Source organism: Esox lucius, chromosome 2 (genome assembly GCF_011004845.1).
Source record: "Esox lucius isolate fEsoLuc1 chromosome 2, fEsoLuc1.pri, whole genome shotgun sequence".
Classification (NCBI taxonomy): domain Eukaryota; kingdom Metazoa; phylum Chordata; class Actinopteri; order Esociformes; family Esocidae; genus Esox; species Esox lucius.
In genome coordinates this window covers 39,868,607-39,887,930 of record NC_047570.1, presented here as the reverse complement: position 1 = coordinate 39,887,930, position 19,324 = coordinate 39,868,607, and the positions used below count along the sequence as shown (strand labels likewise).

Below are 19,324 nucleotides of genomic sequence, written 5' to 3'. Positions count from 1 at the left end.
GCATTCAGGAACAGCAGAGTAGGCAGCACAACAAATAGTGCACATAAAGACAGTCAAATTGCACCTGAGAATACGACAATGGACTAGTCCATCCGGCAGATGAGCGGATCACATTGCGCCCAAAGAAAATCTAAATTGGGGGTCAAACCAGCACTGGGCTTCTTCATTAGAGTCAAACTGCAGCTTCTCCCCTCAGTGTTCAATAAATAGATGGGCAGAAAAACAGAGAGAGAATTTGACTTTCTTCTCATATAGACTGCATTTCACTAGTCCCTATTGCTGTTGCTTCGACCCTTGGGGAGGATTAATGCGATGAGCCCTGTTCAGTTTTGGGCAAGCCGGAACGACAGTGGAACCCAACACTTCAACAAAAGAAAATCTGCCATGAATCCCATCGTGTCCCTGCCTTCCAACTTCACAGGAATTAATCTGAAGGTTGCAGTGACACAAGCGAGTCTTCAGGTCATCAGTCTTGTCCACCAGTTTTTGTTTTTCAGATGTCAGTCAGGCAACTGATTCCTCAAGGGACACTATGCAGTCTTTGTAGCCACATAGGTTGTGTTCGAAGGCATCCATACAGCGGACCTGGTCCACAGCAGTGCTCGGATACCATGCAGAGCAGAAGAGAAAGGACCAGAGCCGACCTCGTTAGCAGGTACCAAAGCTGTCTCGACATCCAACCTCAGCAGAACAGCTATGAGAGCAGTAATTTTCAAAATGAGGGTCGAGAGGAGATCCTAGAGGTCTGACAGCCGTCATGTCAGCCATCATGAGCGAAACACTGGTCACAGTGTGCTTTTTTTCTCAAACTATGTGACATTGAAATGAAGAAGGTAAGATACAAACTAATCAAAGTTTTTGGAATGGAGGGAAGATGAATGCAAAGCAAAAATCAAACATAAATTAGCTAATGCACAGGAGCCTCTAAGCGTGCGTCGACTCTCTCCACATGGTAAACTGGAACTCCACACATTTCTTATTTATTCATTTTTCTAATTTTCAACTTGTTTTGACAAAAGAAAAGAAAAAAAAACACAGAAAGAGACAAAGACAGAGAAAAACAGAGAGGGAGGAAGACAGAAAAGATAGAGCAGGTGAGACCGACGAGAGACAAAAGGACAGAGAGAGAGACCAAGAGACAGGGAGAGAGAGACAAATAGCCAGGGAGTGAGAGACTTAGAGAGGGACAAAGAGACAGAGACATACAGGGAGAGACAGACAAAGAGACAGAGAGAGACATACAGAGAGAGAGAGACAAAGAGACAGAACGAGACATTCAGAGAGAAAGACAAAGAGACAGGGAGAGAGCTGACCTTGCAGTTGCAACCCATCTGGTATCGGTAGTTAAGGTTCTTTTTTTGTGACATGGAAAGATTGTCCCAGGATTCTACCAGATCGCACAGTCCAATGGACAACTTCCCATCACTCCATATACTGCCTGCAGGACAACACAAATTGAGTCAAAACTATATTTTAAACATAAATGTGATAAGCCCAGTAGTCTTCTGAAATAATAAATATCTGTCACATAACTGACAGTCTGCTGTTGTTCTTAACTATATGAACCAATATGATACCTGAATCTGCTGGTGTTGTTAACCATATGAACCAGTATGATACCTGACAGTCCACTAGTGTTCTTAACCATATGAACCAGTATGATACCTGACAGTCCACTAGTGTTCTTAACCATATGAACCAGTATGATATAGTACCTGGCAATCCACTAGTGTTCTTCACCATATGAACCAGTATGATATAGTACCTGGCAATCCACTAGTGTTCTTAACCATATGAACCAGTACGATACCTAAACTCCACTAGTGTTCTTACCCATATGAACCAGTATACCTGACAGTCCACTAGAGTTTTTAACCATATGAATCAGTACGATACCTGACAATCCACTAGTACAAACTTGCCGCCAATAAGAAGAATTGGAATTACCAGATCCCCAGCCAAAAATTACCTTCATCATATGAACTGGTATGGTACATGACATTACAGTAGTGTTTTGTAGTCATATGAACCAGTAATGTACTTAACATTCCAGTGCTGCTCTTTATTTATATGAAACCACACCGTACCTGACAACAGGTATTGGACCTTGTTGTTTGAGTCCAGTTTGACCCCACACAGAGAGGAGAACACAGGTGTGTACAGGTACTGGATGTCTTTTGCTTTCTCAAAGCCCTTAAACATCTGCAGAATGGGAGATAAAAACACATCTTTAGTGTTATAAAGCTCAAACTATAATCCTAAAAATTTAGCTAGATGGGATGACCACACAACCCAGTAATGGGATGTACCTCTTAATTGAAAAAAAAGGTATTAGTAAAGTAAATGAAAGAAAAACAGTACTCTGGGTCGTAAAGCCTTGAGTTGAGAACCACTGCAAAATATCCACATAGGTTTTGCAGAGAGTCCAAGCTGTGTCCTGGAAAACCCTGGTAAAGCATGGGTGAAGTTGGCAGTGTGATGCTCTTGTGATCATATTTTTCTTACATAGTTTCTTGTTTTTAATTTATATGGTTTTCATTGTGAAATATGATAATTTTTTCCTATAAGCAAGCAAAATAAACTTTTGAAGTAGTTCACTTTTTAAGGTTATGTCAGTGAAACACAGCCACAAAGGCAAAGTATTTTCTTCAGGTTAGAGTTAAATATATAAAGTGACGTCTAGAATTATTGAGTAATTATTTATTGAGTGATAATTATTAATTGAGTAACTATGTTTCAAGGAAGAAAAACATCCAGAAATATGTATTTCATTCAAAAACGTGTGGAACAGTTATTGGCAAATCCTGCCTATAATCCTGGAAAATGTAATGAACAAAATCTAATTGTCCAGTATATTCTGGTTTTACTTTTCAAGTTCATCTCAGGCTTTGGGAACTTATAAGTGGTCATTCATGACATCCTGACGTCCTCAGAGGTTAAAGAATACATATGAGTTGACACACAGGCAAACATTTCTTAGTCATTTATCAACATGGAAATGGCCAAAAAACACACAAATAAAATGACAAAAGGTTATTGACCTTCACAAATCAGGCTATAAAAAGAATGCCCATCTCCACTATCTGGGTAATATTATTGAATTTTAAAGCATTATTTCGGCCTGGATGAGGACCATGCACAAAAAGGATGAACCAGTACAAACATAATGATGGTCTTTTTAACAGGGGTGTGTATATAAAAGTATACACACCCCTGTTAAAATGCCAGGTTCTTGTGATGTAAAAGTGTGAGAAAAAGAAATCATGTCAGAACTTTTTCCACCTTTAATGTGACCTACAACCTGAACAATTCAATTGAAAAACAAATCTTTGAGGGGGGAAAAATTACAAATTAAAAACTCACAATAACCTGGTTGCATAAGGGTGCACTCCCTTAAACAAATACCTGGTTGAAGCACCTTTTGATTTTATAACAGCACTCAGTCTTTCTGGGTAGGAGTCTATTAGCATGGCACATCTTGATTTGGCAATATTTGCCCACGCTTCTTTGAAAAAGCACTCCAAATCTGCAAAGCCCTCTTCAGATCACACCACAGATGTTCAATTGGATTCTGGTCTGCGCTCTGGCTGGGCCATTCCAAAGCGTTAATCTTCTTCTGGGGAAGCCATGCTTTTGCCACCACCATGCTTCACTGTGGGTATCGTGTTCTGATGTGCAGTGTTGTTTTTGGGCCAAACATACCTTTTGGAATTATGGCCAAAAAGTTCAACCTTGGTATCATCAGACCATAACACATTCTTCGTCTTTTGATACATTTTGGAAGGACGTCCAGTTCTTGGTAATGTCTCTGTGCAATATTTTCTCCACTTGATGATGACTGTCTTTACTGTGTTCCATGGTATATCTAATGCTTTGGAAATGTTGCACCCTACTCCTGACTGATATCTTTCAACAATGAGATCCCTCTGAAGCTTTGGAAGCTGTCTGTGGACCATGGCTTTTGCACTAAGATACAACTAAGAAAATGTCAGGAAAATCCTACTACAACAGCTGAACTTTATTTGTGATTAATCATAGTCACTTTAAATGATGGCAGGTGTGTAATGACTTCTATTTAACTTCAGTTTAAATGTTATTGGTTAATTCTGAACACAGCCACATCCCCAGTTATAAGAGGGTGTGCACACTTATGCAACCAGGTTATTGTAATGTTTCTATTTTTCATTTTCCCCCCTCGAAGATTTCAGTTTGTTTTTAAATTGAATTGTTCACATTATAGGTCACATTAAAAGTGGAAAATGTTCTGACATGATTTATCGTTGTCTCATTCTTTTACATCACAAGAACCTGGCATTTTAACAGGGGTGTGTAGACTTTTTATATCCACTGTATATACGTATATACTGTATACAGTTAGGTCAGGAGAAAATTGGACACTGACAAGTTTTGTTATTTTGTCTGTTAACCAAAATTACTAAAAATTAACATTATGTTTTTTGTGTCAGTGTCCAAATATGTCTGTACATAACTGTATATACAGCTTAGGAAAAAAATAAGAGACCACTCCGAATGTTTCTTATATCAGCATCTCTACATGTATGGCAGCCATTCCATTCCAGTGTCTGTTAAATTCCAATACAGGCACACCTCATTTTAATTAATGAGGTACTGATTAGGTGATTACCTGAAACAAGTCTAATTTAACAAGGAAAAGTATAAAAACTACTGCTGTGTTCATCATTATCCTCTTGCAACAGGACCAGCTGGATGTTAAAAACAGTGCAAGTAGTACCTCAAAGGTAATTTGAATAAAAAAAATACTATTCAGCATGACAAAAGAGTTGAAAAGAAAAGCTGTGAGTGAGGACAAGAAAGGTTAAAGTCTGGCTTTACTGGCAGAGGAATACAGTGAGGGGCAGGTTGCTTCCATCCGGAAAGCGGACAGCGGACAGCGGTTAATAAGAACAAGGTCATGCCATAGACATTGGGGACAACAAAGCTGAAGAGACTGGCAGAGGGCGAAAATGACTGACCACTGACATTTGAATGTGTTAACTGACACTGACATCCACTGACATTCACTCAACAACCATAGGATGATCAAGTGACCTACAAACACAATGGCGAACAGCATCTAGGGTGCACGGCTAGGATGGTTCAAATCATGCTCCTAGGGGCAGGGCTGAAGTCGTGCAAAGCTAGAAAAAATACTTTCATCAATAGGAAGCATAGAAGGGCCAGGCTGAAGTTTGCAAAAGACCATAAGGATTGGACCGTAGAGGAATGGAGTAAGGTAATCTTCTCTGACGAGTCATATTTTCAGCTTCGCTCAACACCAGGTCATCTAATAGTTAGACAGAGACCTGGAGAGGCGTACCCACTGTGAAATTTGGTGGATGATCAGTGATGATCTGGGGATGTTTCAGCAAGGCTGGAATCGGGCAGATTTGTCTTTGTGAAGGACGCATGAATCAAGCAAAGTACAAGGTTATCCTGGAAGAACACTTGCTTCCTTCAGCTCTGACAATGTTCCTCAAATCTGAGAATAGTTTTTCCCAGCTGGACAATGCTCCATGCCACACAGCCAGGTCAATCAAAGTGTGGATGGAGGACCACCAGATCAAAACCCTGTCATGGCCAGCTCAATCTCCAGACCTAAACCCCAATTTAAACCTCTGGAATTTGATCAAGAGGAAGGTGGATTGTCACAAGCCATCAAACAAAGCCAAGCTACTTGAATTGTTGTGCCAGGAGTGGCATAAAGTCACCCAACAGCAATGTGGCAGACTGGTGGAGAGCATGCCAAGACGCCTGAAAATCAGGGTTATTCCACCAAATATTGATTTCTGAACTCTTCCTCAGTTAAAACATTTGTGGGTTTTTTTGTTGAAAAGTGTATTTTAATTTTCTATGCATTATTTGAGGTCTGAAAACAATGCATCTTTTTTTGGTTGTTTTGACCAGTTATTTTCTTCAAATAAATACACAAAATGACAGTATTTTTATTTGGAATTTGGGAGTAATGTTGTCAGTAATTTCTAGAATAAAACAAAACTGTTCATTTTACTGAAACACATCTATGAATATTATAACCAGAGAAACTGATAATTTTGCAGTGATCTCTTAATATTTTCTGGAGCTGTATATACGCAATTATTGTTATTGATATTTTAGATATATTGTAGACATGCGATATCATGTGGGCTACTGAGTCATTTTTGAGAACATAAATTCATTTTCAGTAATAGTGATTAGAAATCAACAAAATGCCAAAATGATTTGTATTTTTTGACAAAGCATGGATAAGAAACATAAGCAAGGATAGTAATCACAAGTTTTAAAAGTATACATACCTGCCAAAATTACAACATTTTTATTTACATCCATCTACATTAATCCACACAGGGCTGGATGCAATCTGGCCACTCTACCATACAGGCCTGATAGATGAAGTGTCCAGCAGTTTCTCCTGTATCTGCAGAGATACTCTCCAGCTCTGTTAACGTAGCCACTGAGTTCTCTGACCCGTCTTGTCTAGTTACTTAGGTTGGATGGAAAGCCAGATGGTTCTTTAGGTGGTTCTGTGCTCCTGGGAACTTTCAATGCTTTAGCTATCTTTTAGAAACTTACCCATATGTATGCTGCAACACTGTTCTGTCTCATGTCTACGGGGAGAACAAATATTTGATACACTGCAGATTTTGCAGGTTTTCCTACTTACAAAGCATGTAGTGGTTTGTCATTTTTATCATAGGTACACTACAAATGTGAGAGACTGAATCTAAAACAAAAGTCCAGAAAATCCCATTGTATGATTTTTTTATAATTAATTTGCATTTTATTGCATGACATAAGTATTTGATCACCTGCCCACCAGTAAGAATTCTGTCTCTCACAGACCTGTTAGTTTTTCTTTAAGAAGCCCTCCTGTTCTCCACTCAATACCTGTATTAACTGCACCTGTTTGAACTCGTTACCTGTATAAAAGACACCTGTCCACACACTCAACCAAACAGACTCCAACCTCTCCACAATGGTCAAGACCAGAGAGCTGTGTAAGGACATCAGGAATAAAATTGTAGACCTGCACAAGGCTGGGATGGGCTACAGGACAATAGGCAAGCACCTTGGTGAGAAGGCAACAACTGTTGGCGCAATTATAAGAAAATGGAAGAAGATCTAGATGACGGTCAATCTCCCTCGGTCTGGGGCTCCATGCAAGACCTCACCTCGTGGGGCATCAATGATCATGAGGAAGGTGAGGGATCAGCTCAGATCTACATGGCAGGACCTGGTAAATGACCTGAAGAGAGCTGGGACCACAGTCTTAAAGAAAACCATTAGTAACACACTACGCCGTCATGGATTAAAATCCTGCAGCGCACGCAAGGTCCCCCTGCTCAAGCCAGCGCATGTCCCATCTGAAGTCTAGGATCCAGAGAAAGAATGGGAGAAGGTCATGTGGTCTGTTGAAACAAAAATTTAGCTTTTTGGTCTAAACTCCACTCGCCGTGTTTGGAGGAAGAAGGATGAGTACAACCCCAAGAACACCATCCCAACCGTGAAGCATGGAGGTGGAAACCTCATTCTTTGGGGATGCTTTTCTGCAAAAGGGACAGGACGACTGCACCGTATTGAGGGGAGGATGGATGGGGCCCTGTATCGCGAGGTCTTGGCCAACAACCTCCTTCCCACAGTAAGAGCATTGAAGATGGGTCGTGGTTGGGTCTTCCAGCATGACAACGACCCGAAACACACAGCCAGGGCAACTAAGGAGTGGCTCCATAAGAAGCATCTCAAGGTCCTGGAGTGGCCTAACCAGTCTCCAGACCTGAACCCAATAGAAAATCTTTGGAGGGAGCTGAAAGTCCGTATTGCCCAGCGACAGCCCTGAAACCTGAAGGATCTGGAGAAGGTCTGTATGGAGGAGTGGGCCAAAATCCCTGCTGCAGTGTGTGCAAACCTGGTCAAGAACTACAGGAAACGTATGACCTCTGTAATTGCAAACAAAGGTTTATGTACCAAATATTAAGTTCTGCTTTTCTGATGTATCAAATACTTATGTCATGCAATAAAATGCAAATTAATTACTTAAAAATCATACAATGTGATTTTCTGGATTTTTGTTTTAGATTCTGTCACTCAGTTGAAGAGTACCTATAATAAAGATTACAGACTTCTACATGCTTTGTAAGTGGGAAACACTGCCATTTTGCAGGTTATCAAATACATGTTCTCCCCACTGTACATACATACATACAAACATATACATATATATATATATATACACATATACATCTTTGCAAATATTTGATTATATCTCTTCATGTAACAGCACTGAAGAAATTACACTTTGCTACAATGTAAAGTATTGAGTGTACTGTATACATAAATATATAACCCTGTTTCCAAAGAATTTGAGATGCTATGTAAAATGTAAAGAAAAACAGAATGCAATGATGTGCAAATCATTTAAACCGTATATTCAATAGAAAATAGTACAAAGACAACATATCAAATGTTGAAATTGAGACACTACCTAGCCTGTTCCTTGTGAACGTACTCATGATTATGGATTGCAGGTCATGATTTTTACAGAAACGGGGCTAAACAACAACATCCCTGACAACACAATTGGGCTAGAGGGGCACAATGTCTTCAGGGATGATCGTACAGATGAGCACTCTGGTAAGACCAGAGCAGGTTGTCTGTCCATGTATGTAAACAAAGCATGGTGTACAAACACTAACATAACCAGGAGTCACTGCTCAACCAATCTCAGCAGCTGTAATCCTAAATCAAGCAAAAATAGGACAACATTCCACTTTCAAAACTACAGCAATTGGTCTACTCAGTTTTAATTAATTTGTATATTTAGTTTGAGTTCACATGTTACAGGCTTTTTCCCAACGTTTCTAGATAGTTGTATCGAGGATAAAATTGGTTTCTTTGCAAAAGAAGTAGTTATGTTCTGGATAAAATTACTTTTATTGTATATAAATGGTTTTATAACATTGCAGGTAAAAGGTTAATAGAGAAAGAACTATGTTTTTGCTGGACTTACCTTAATCATTTTGATCTCATATTGAATCATCTTCAGATAGGGAGAAGAACTGTTGCTCGGAGACACAACCTTCTCCCCAGAGATCTTTGCTCTGATTACTTAGAATCAAAGAGAGGTTCTGATTAAAAAAAACATTTCACACATGTAAACACACACACTCAACTGGACACCAGGAAAAATGTCTGGATAAGTCCCATTTAGTCTTAATTTTGATAATGAAAATTGGAACAAATAGATTTATTGATATTCTTCCAGGCTCGCTCATCGATAACAGAGTAAATAAATCTACAAACAATCTAATTGAGGATCTAAACTCAACACTGCGATATACTTTAGATATGGTTGCACCACTAAAAACAAAAGAAATACGCAACAAGAAACGTGCTTCCTGGTACACAGACAATCTCTCTTTGTTCCCGCTGTCTGACCACACATTTTTGATTTCTCATTTTCTTCCAACATACCACACAAAACTGACAAGTGCATAAACTCCTTCTGTAACATCAAAGCTGTTGACCCTCTCTAACTATCAGACGCCATCTGCTTTGCTCTTCCGATTGATTCCACCCTCAAATCATAATGCATTATTATTTTATAATTATTACTATAGCATTCAAGCAAGCATCCAGAAAATTTTAGCAAAATTGACGCTCCACCATGTTTGAAGTATTTAGACTAGCCTGGATAGACAGTACACTACAATACCAAAAAGCACTAACATCTGCTCGATCAGCTAATTTCTCCAACCTGATTGAGGTGAACAAAAACAATCCCACATTTCTCTTTGATACAGTTGCAAAGTTAACAAAAAATCAATGCTGATGTGAAGTGGGTCTTGAATATACTTTTTTGATGAAAAAATCATCACAATTAGAAAACAAATAATTGACCTCCTTAAATAGTTATGGTCCTCAAAATTTCAGTTGTTCTGAGAATTTCCTGAACCTCCCTGACCAGGTGTCAATGAGGACAATTGCATTGTTTGACCCTGTATTTCTCAACACATTCACTTAATTAGTAATGAGTTGTAAACCCACAAACTGTCAACTAGATCCAATTCCAACACAACTACTTAAGGAGCTATGTTCAGTGCTAGGTCAGCCAATGTTGAACATAATAAATTGCTCACTTTCCTCTGGATGCATACCAATACATACAGATATATTAAACAATTATAGGCCAATATCAAACCTCCCGTTCCTCTCATAAATCTTAGAAAATGTGTTTCCCAACAACTGAATGCCTTCCTGAAGACAAAAAACATATATGAAATACTCCAGTCCGGTTTCAGGCCCCATCATAGCACTAAGACTGCACTCGTGAAGAAAGCGATTGACCATCTAATGGCCTTAGACAAAGTTTCCACATGCATTCTGTTGCTTAGTGCTGCCATTGACACTATTGATCACTCCCTTCTCTTAGAGAGACTGGAAACCCATTTTGGGCTACGGGCTACGTGGACACTTTCTAGCCTGGTTTAAATCTTATTTATCTGAAAGATATGAGTTCTTATGTGTGGATGGCATGTACTCTGACAAATCAAAGTTATGTTTTGGTGTTCCTCAAGGCTCGGTTTTGGGCCCATTATTGTTTTCATTATATATGCTGCCTCTGGATGATGTCATCCGGAATCACAATGTCAATTTTCACTGTTATGCTGATGACACACAGTTGTATATTTCGATGAAACATGGAGAAGCCCAAAAATTAGCTACTTTGGAAGCATGCGTTTCAGATATTAGGAAGTGGATGACAGATATCTTTGTGCTTTTAAACTCAAGAAAAATGTAAATGCTTGTTTTAGGACCCAAGAAACAAAGTTTTGTTGGCAGATCATAGAGTGAAGCTTGACGTTTGTATGGTCGCATCCCTAAAAACTGTGAGAAACCTCAGTGTTACCCTCGACTCTGATCTCTCCTTTGATGAAAATATAAAATATATATCTAGCTGCTTTTCGGAACATTGCCAAAATCTGAACCCTTTTAACAAAAACTAATGCAGAAAAACTAATCCATGCTTTTGTTACTTCTAGATGAGATTGTTGCAATGCTCTTCTCTCCAGTTGTCCTGATAAATCAATAAATTAACTTCATTTAGTGTTGAACAAGGCGGCTAGAATCCTACTAGAACTAAAGATTTTGAACATACTCCAGTACTAGCCTTTTTACACTGGCTGCCTGTAAGGGCTAGGGCTGATTTTAAGGATTTATTGTTAACCTATAAAGCTATACATGGACTTGCTCCTACTTACCTCACTGAAATGATACAGCCATACATACCTACACAAAACCTAAGATCGCAAGATGCAGGCCTTTTAATTGTACCTAGAATTTCTGAACAAACTGCTGGAAACAAGACTTTCTCTTACAGAGCTCCACTACTGTGGAATGATCTGCCAATTAAGGTTAGAAATAAAGATTCAGTGCAAACTTTCAAGTGTCTACTGAAGACTCATCCCTTCAGCATGGTCTATGATTAAGTACAATCTGCCCCAGGGTTGTGAAGGTGACCGGAAAGGCTTAATACTGTCCACCCTTGCTGTCTTGCCAGGTGGGCTCTCATCGCCACTGGGATGCCCTCTCTCCAGTGCCATTCGGGGGTGGAGTCACTGGCGTGTTTTTGTCTGTGCCCATTGTGCTATTGAGGTGAACTCTGCTAGCAATACTCGGCCCTCATTTCAGGGTGGTTGCGGTTGTTTGGTGTCCCTTTGATTGATGCTTGGCAATGTGGGTGCCTGTTGGGCCCTGTCCGGGGCCTCCCCCGGATAGGACCACAGTGTCACTGGACCCCCGTGTTACAGATCAAGACGATAGTTGAACATTCCAGCAGCCAGTCTGCTGAACCTCCCCCCTAGCGGTCCCTGTCCTTGTCCATCTGGTCATGCTTCTGACCTGGATTAGGTTTTATAGATCACTCCTTCAAGCCTGGTTTATCATGAGGTTTCTTCCTAAATTTTGGCCCCTCTTAGGAAGTTTTTCTTAGCCACTGAGCTTTGACACTGTTGTTGCTTGCTCCTTGGGATTCCAGGCTGGGTGTTTTGTAAAAGCACTTTGTGACAACTGCTGATGTAAAAGGGTCTTTATAAATACATTTGATTGATTGAACAGATTGGTAGGGTAACAGAGGGGTAGCATAATAGAAGGGTAAGGTTTACAGAGGGTTAGCATAATAGAAGGTTTAGGTTTACAGAGGGGTAGCATAATAGAAGGGTAAGGTTAAAAAAGGATAGCATAATAGAAGGGTAAGGTTTACAGAGGGGTAACATAATAGAAGGGTTAGGTTTACAGAGGGGTAGCATAATAGAAGGGTTAGGTTTACAGAGGGGTAGCATAATAGAAGGGTAAGGTTTACAGAGGGGTAGGGTAACATTGAGGTAGCAAACAGTAGTGTAAGGTTACAGAGAATTTCAAATTTGTGGTTAATACAAGGACAAGACAACAGACTGAGTAAATCAGGTGTGGATCAACCTTTTTCATTTATATTTTAACATTTTAAAATTTTGCAGTTCATATCCAGAGCGACTTTCTACTCAATTAATTAGTTATCAGCATAAGTCAGTGCTGGAAAGAAGCCCATACAAATACTAAAAAGTTAACAAAAGACATCTAACAGGTGTTGGCAGTAGAATTACTTTTAAGTACTATTAAAATAATATTCTATGGTGGTTTTAAGGATTTCTGAAGATTTTTTGATATTCTGTTATCCTAGCCTCCAAAGGAAGCTGGCTCCACCATTGAGGTGCCAGGACAGAGAGTAGTTTTAACTGTGTGAATCGGGAACTGCCCCAAAATGGTGGGACGGCCAAGAGCCAAGAGGTGGCTCAACGAAGAACCCAGGTAGGGATGTAGGGTTTGAGCATTCCATGATGGTAAGGAGCAGAAGCTAGTCTTGTTGATCTATAGACAAGAACCACAGCCTTGGAGCGAATTTGAACAATTTTCTTGAAGCAAGTGGAGAGTGGAAAGAAGCAGTTTGACATGATAGAACTCGGGAAGGTTGAACCCCAGGCAGGCCGCTGCATTCTGAATGAGTTACACACACCAAGAACCACACCAAGAGTTGCAGTCATCCAGATGTGAGATGACAAGTGCCTATGCTGCCTCCTGATTGAGGTAAGGATATACTTGATGAATGTTGTAGAGCATGAACCTGCAGGAATCACCATGATGGACATGTCCTAGAGCAGACCTTCCTGCGAAAGAAAAGCTGCCCAGCTTAATGGACATTTTTTATTGCAAGAGTCAGACAAATGTTGTCTTTTAATCCATACGTGTCCATCATCACGAGAGTGTGATGTTATAATGTAGCACCTGATTCCGTTACGTTTGTGCTAGCCGCACTACTTTTGTACCTTTACTGTGTTCAGCAGAATCGTGTGAACCAGGCAACATAAGCCATTACGTGAAATGCGTGGGGTGCACTAACAAGACAAAGAAAGATATCAAGCCATTTTTCAAGCTGTGGTGTATATCAATTGAAAGGGGAGACCCAGGGGAATACGGTAATCATCGCCATTTTCCTCTCAAACACATTTTGTTTTAGATATTGACAAATCCATATGGAGTTTCTAGTGGTGGTTGACTTCTAAAATTGACTATAGCCATGACCAAATTACTCTTTTTTGGAAAGAAAAGAAAAGGTTGCAGTGGTCTCAATTTTTTCTGGAGCTGTATATATATATATAGTTTACTTTCTATTATATACTTTGTATTTGTCTCTATATATACAGTATAAACAGTTAAGCCCAAAGGTATTCATACCCATGCCAAATTTTGAGCCATAGTACATTTTTATTTGACCAATAGGTTTCTTCCGGCTGGAAATGACATAAACAAGTGACAAAACCTGGTAAGACATTGTGCTGGAGATACAAATGACTAAGGTAACTATTTCAATTTTTTTAATTTTTTTGCAATTGAGCAGATGCAAGTTTCTATACCATGGTTTTGTAATTTCCACCATGAGAGACCATTCTAATCACCTATAAATTGAGAACAGCTGAACAGCAGGTGCTCTCTAGTAAGTTACTAGTGAACTGCAAGTCATGGCTAAAAACAGAAATAGTTCCGTTATTCATTTGTATCTCAACATTTTGTTATGTGGATGGCCGAGTGTGTGTGCGCATCGTTTACCTGGAGAACACATGGCACCAGGATGCATTATGGGAAGGAGGTAAGCTGGCAGAGGCAGTGTGATGCTTTGGGCAATGTTCTGCTGGGAAACCTTGGGTCCTGCCACTCATATGGATGTTACTTTGAAACATACCACCAACCTAAGCATTGTTGCAGACCATGTGGACCCTTTCATGGCAACAGAATTCCCTGATGGCATTGACCCCTTTCAGCAGGATAATGCGCCCTGCCACATGGTTCAGGAACAGTTTAAGGAACACAATGAGTTCAAGGTATTGACTTGGCCTCCAGTTTCCCCAGATCTCAATCCAATCGAGCATCTGTGGGATGTGCTGGACAAACAGGTCCGATCCGTGGAGGCCCCACCTCGCAACTTACAGGACTTAAAGGATCTGCTGCTAACGTCAGATACCAGATACCACAGCACACCTTCAGAGGTCTAGTGGAGTCCATGCCTCAATGGGTCAGGGCTGTTTTGGCGGCATAATTAGGACCTACTCAATATTAGGCAGGTGGTCATAATGTTGTGGCTAATCGGTATATCTTAAGTGTGATTACATTTGGTACACATGATCAGGGCTGTGACTATAGTTTATTTATTAATTATGTTTCCACATGGCCAAATGAAGATACTAGTGAAAAGGAAAAATGCATTCCGTATTGTAAGCAACTATGGACATGAGTTGGATATGTGTCTTTTTGGAGAAAAAAAAAGGTAATCTGGCTAGTACACTGTAAATACTAACATGGGATTTCATTAAAAAAATATCAGTGAACCTAACTCAGTTTTTATCAACCTGTTATTAACACTGATTTTAAATAAGTAACATGAAATTTTGGGTTGAAAAAGCAGACTAATTTAATGTTCAGGCCACAAGAAAAACTTTATTTCAACATTTAGACATGCACAGATCAGTCCTTATTTGCTTGGCACTTTACATCACTTTCTGGAACATGCTTGAGCAAGCCCAGGTGCAGATGGACGTTGCTTCAATGGCAGAGACCTTGGCATTACTGCGATTCTTGTGCTTGTCATGCTGATTTGGTGAGTAAATATTTCCCCTTGCTAAACTTTTTGCTGTCTTATTGTAATTTTAAAGCAGCAACAGGTTTTAAGCTTTCTTCTTAGAGATAGCGTTAAATAGCAAATATTAACCTAGCTAGGAAATACAGGTGCCTCTCAACAAATTTGAATATTGTGGAAAAGTGACACCTCCTAACAACAAATCAATAAGTGACCCCTCCATGTATTCTAGATTAATTACACATAAAGTGAAACATTTCAAGATGTTTCAGTCTTGATGAATATGGCTTACAGCTCATGGAAATCAAAAATCCAGTATCTCAAAATATAAGAATAAAAAATTAACAATACAGAAATGTCCACCTGAGAAGAGCTTTAATCAGCTAATTAACTCCCTGAGCCTTTAGTATACACAACCACAATTATAGGGGAAGACTGCTGACTTGACAGTTGTCTAGAAGTCACTCATTAACATCCTTCATGAGGAGGGTAAGCCACAGAAGGTCATTGCTGAAAGGGCTGGCTTTTCTAAGTGTGATGTATCAAAACACATTCATGGAAAGTTGACTGGAAGGGGAAAACTGTGGCAGGAAAAGGAGCACAAACAACAGGGATGACCGCAGCCTTGCAAGGATTGTCAAGCAAAGCCGATTCAAAAACTTGGGGGAGCTTCACAAGGAGTGGACTGAGGCTGGAGTCAGTGCATCATGAGCCACCACACACATATTTTTCCAGGAAATGGGCTACAAGTGTTGCATTCCTAGTGTCAAGCCACTCCTGAACCAGAGACAATGTCAGAAGTGTCTTACCTAGCCAAAGGAGAAAAAGAACTGGACCGTTGCTCCGTGGTCCAAAGTCCTCTCTTCAGATGAAAGTACATTTTGCAGAGTATGGATGAAGAGTGTGAAGGCTCAGAATCCAAGTTGCTTGAAGTCCAGTGTGACGTTTCCGCAGTCAGTGATGCTTTGGAGTGCCATGTCATCTGCTGGTGTTGGTCCACTGTGTTTTATCAAGTCCAGAGTCAATGCAGCTGTCTATCAGGAGATTTTAGAGCACTTCATGCTTCCATCTGATGACAAGCTTTATGGAGATACAGATTTCCTTTTCCCGCAGGACTTGGCCCCTGCCCACAGTGCCAAAACGACTGGTGACTGGTTTGCTGCCCATGGTATTACTGTGCTTGATTGGCCAGCTAATTCGCCTGACCTGAACCCCATAGAGAATGTACTGGGTATTTTCAAGAGGAAAATTAGATACACCAGACCCAACAACACAGATGAGCAGAAGGCAGCTAACAAAGCAACCTGGGCTTCAATAACACCTCAGCAGCGCCAAAGGCTGATTGCCTCTATGCCACACTGCATTGATGCAGTAATTCGTGCAAAAGGAGCCCCAACCCAGTATTGAGTGCATAAATTAACATACTTCGGAACCATTTGCAGGTGTTTTGAGTTAATTTCTTAAATGTACATTTTTTATTCAAATATCATAATTTTTTATTTCAATGAGCTGTAAGCAGTAATCATCAAGATTGAAAATAAAAGGCTAGACATTTTCACTGTGTAATTAATCTAGAATATATGAAGGTGTCACCTTTTGATTTGAATGACGAAAGAAAAAAACATTTCCACAATATTTTTTTTGTGGAAATACACCTCTATTGCCAACACTGTCACTATGTCGTGAAATCCTGTTGCAACTTGGGGCTTTATTTCTACATATTTTGTTAATTGGTCCCATAGATTGCCAATAGTTGCAACGTAACTTTAAGGTTGTCTTGTCCAGGATATCCAAACTTCATTACAGGGAAATGTCTTTGTGGTTTATAGGCCTATATTTTTTACTTGCACTTGACACAACATGTGAGGTGTGAAGTTTGGTCATGTTTGAGATTGCTGCCATGTTTTATATAAGTTTAAATGTCTATTGTTAAGTTTTTGCCTTAAATTGTTGAATTATTTTAACTGCCCCCCATTCAGGCTCAAACTGATGGTAGCCAGTCCACACATTTTGTAAGTAAAAGGTATTTTCACCTAATATACACATTGAACAATTAATCTCTCAGTATTTGTATTTATTTTTTGAGCTGGAATAAACAATATATGTTTACATCACCACAACTGGATTACAACAAAAGAAAATACATTTAAGAAAATCCAAAGAAATGCATTGGTTCCAATCCTGTGACTGGTTATACAATTAATTCGGTGCACATTTCAGTTCAGTCATCATGTCACTGAAATGAGCAGATGTCTTATTCACATTTATATATTTCAAAACACAAATTGTGTTGTTTACAGACAGTCTGAACCAGGTAATCACAACTTTGTAGTTAGGAAAGTGTGGGATACCTAATGATTATTTTTGTTTGTTTCAAGGTGCTTGATGCAAAAATTATTATATTTCTTTTTTTTCAGATTTATCAAGCAGATCAAAAACTTCCAATGCTTTGGACCTGCAAGTACTGCACATTTTGTTCTGAAAAGAGAGGTTACTTACAGTGGGGAGAACAAGTATTTGATACACTGCCGATATTGCAGGTTTTCCCACTTATAAGCATGTAGAAGTCTGTCATTTTTATCATAGGCACTCTTCAACTGTGAGTGACTGAATCTAAAACAAAAATCCAGAAAATCACATTGTATGATTAAGTAATTCATTTTCATTTTATTGCATGACATAAGTATTTGATACATCAGAAAAGCAGAACTTAATATTTTGTACAGAAACCTTTGTTTGCAATTACAGAGATCATACGTTTCCTGTAGTTCTTGACCAGGTTTGCACACACTGCAGCAGATCCTTCAGGTTTCGGGGCTGTCACTGGGCAATATGGACTTTCAGCTCCCTCCAAAGATTTTCTATTGGGTTCAGGTCTGGAGACTGGCTAGGCCACTCCAGGACCTTGAGGTGCGTCTTACGGAGCCACTCCTTAGTTGCCCTGGCTGTGTGTTTTGGGTCGTTGTCATGCTGGAAGACCCAGCCAACACCCATCTTCAATGCTCTTACTGTGGGAAGGAGGTTGTTGGCCAAGATCTCGCAATACATGGCCCCATCCATTGTCCCCTCAATTTGGTGCAGTCGTCCTGTCCCCTTTGCAGAAAAGCATCCCCAAAGAATGATGTTTCCACCTCCATGCTTCATGGTTGGGATGGTGTTCTTGGGGTTGTACTCATCCTTCTTCCTCCAAACACAGCGAGTGGAAAAAAAAGCTACATTTTTGTCTCATCAGACCACATGACCTTCTCCCATTCCTCCTCTGGATCATCCAGATGGTCATTGGCAAACTTCAGACGGGCCTGGACATGCGCTGGCTTGAACAGGGGGACCTTGCATGCGCTGCAGGATTTTTATCCATGACAGCGTAATGTGTTACTAATGGTTTTCTTTGAGACTGTGGTCCCAGCTCTCTTCAGGTCATGGACCAGGTCCTGACGTGTAGTTCTGGGCTGATCCCTCACCTTCCTCATGATCATTGATGCCCCACGAGGTGAGATCTTGCATGGAGCCCCAGACCGAGGGAGATTGACCGTCATCTTGAACTTCTTCCATTTTCTAATAATCACCAAGCTGCTTGCCTATTGTCCTGTAACCCATCCCAGCCTTGTGCAGGTCTACAATTGTGTCCCTGATGTCCTTACACAGCTCTCTAGTCTTGGCCATTGGAGTCTGTTTGATTGAGTGTGTGGACAGGTGTCTTTTATACAGGTAACGAGTTCAAACAGGTGCAGTTAATACAGGTAATGAGTGGAGAACAGGAGGGCTTCTTAAAGGAAAAACAAACCGGTCTGTGAGAGCTGGAATTATTCCTGGTTGGTAGGTGATCAAATACTTATGTCATGCAATAAAATGCTAATTTATTATTAAAAAAATCATACAATGTAATTTTCTGGATTTTTTTTTATTCTGTCTCTCACAGTTGAAGTGTACCTATGATAAAAATTACAGACTTCTACATGCTTTGTAAGTAGGAAAACCTGCAAAATCGGCAGAGTATCAAATACTTGTTCTCCCCACTGGCGAATGCCAGTCTAGCTGCCCAGCCCCTGGGCTGTGAGCACAGGTCCCACTATGTGACATTGGGCCCTCATGCCACCCTCATGGAGTATTTTTCTGACTGTTTAGTCAGAAACATGCACACCA

General features: G+C 40.0%; 2 protein-coding genes across 3 annotated transcripts in view; one reads left to right on the top strand and one right to left on the bottom strand.

Moving 5' to 3' along the window:
• The window catches only part of LOC105013033 (synapsin-2), a 164,929-nt gene that overhangs the window by 75,975 nt on the left and 69,630 nt on the right, over positions 1-19,324 (top strand). The gene's annotated exons all lie outside the window — the stretch shown is intronic.
• The window catches only part of LOC105013018 (metalloproteinase inhibitor 4), a 46,123-nt gene that overhangs the window by 8,280 nt on the left and 18,519 nt on the right, over positions 1-19,324 (bottom strand). The window contains exons 2-4 of the mRNA XM_010874246.3: positions 9,026-9,123; positions 2,088-2,202; positions 1,314-1,438 (exon numbers count right to left, since the gene is read on the bottom strand). Coding sequence (XP_010872548.1) covers positions 1,314-1,438; positions 2,088-2,202; positions 9,026-9,123 — 338 coding nt within the window. The remainder of the gene's footprint in view (positions 1-1,313; positions 1,439-2,087; positions 2,203-9,025; positions 9,124-19,324) is intronic.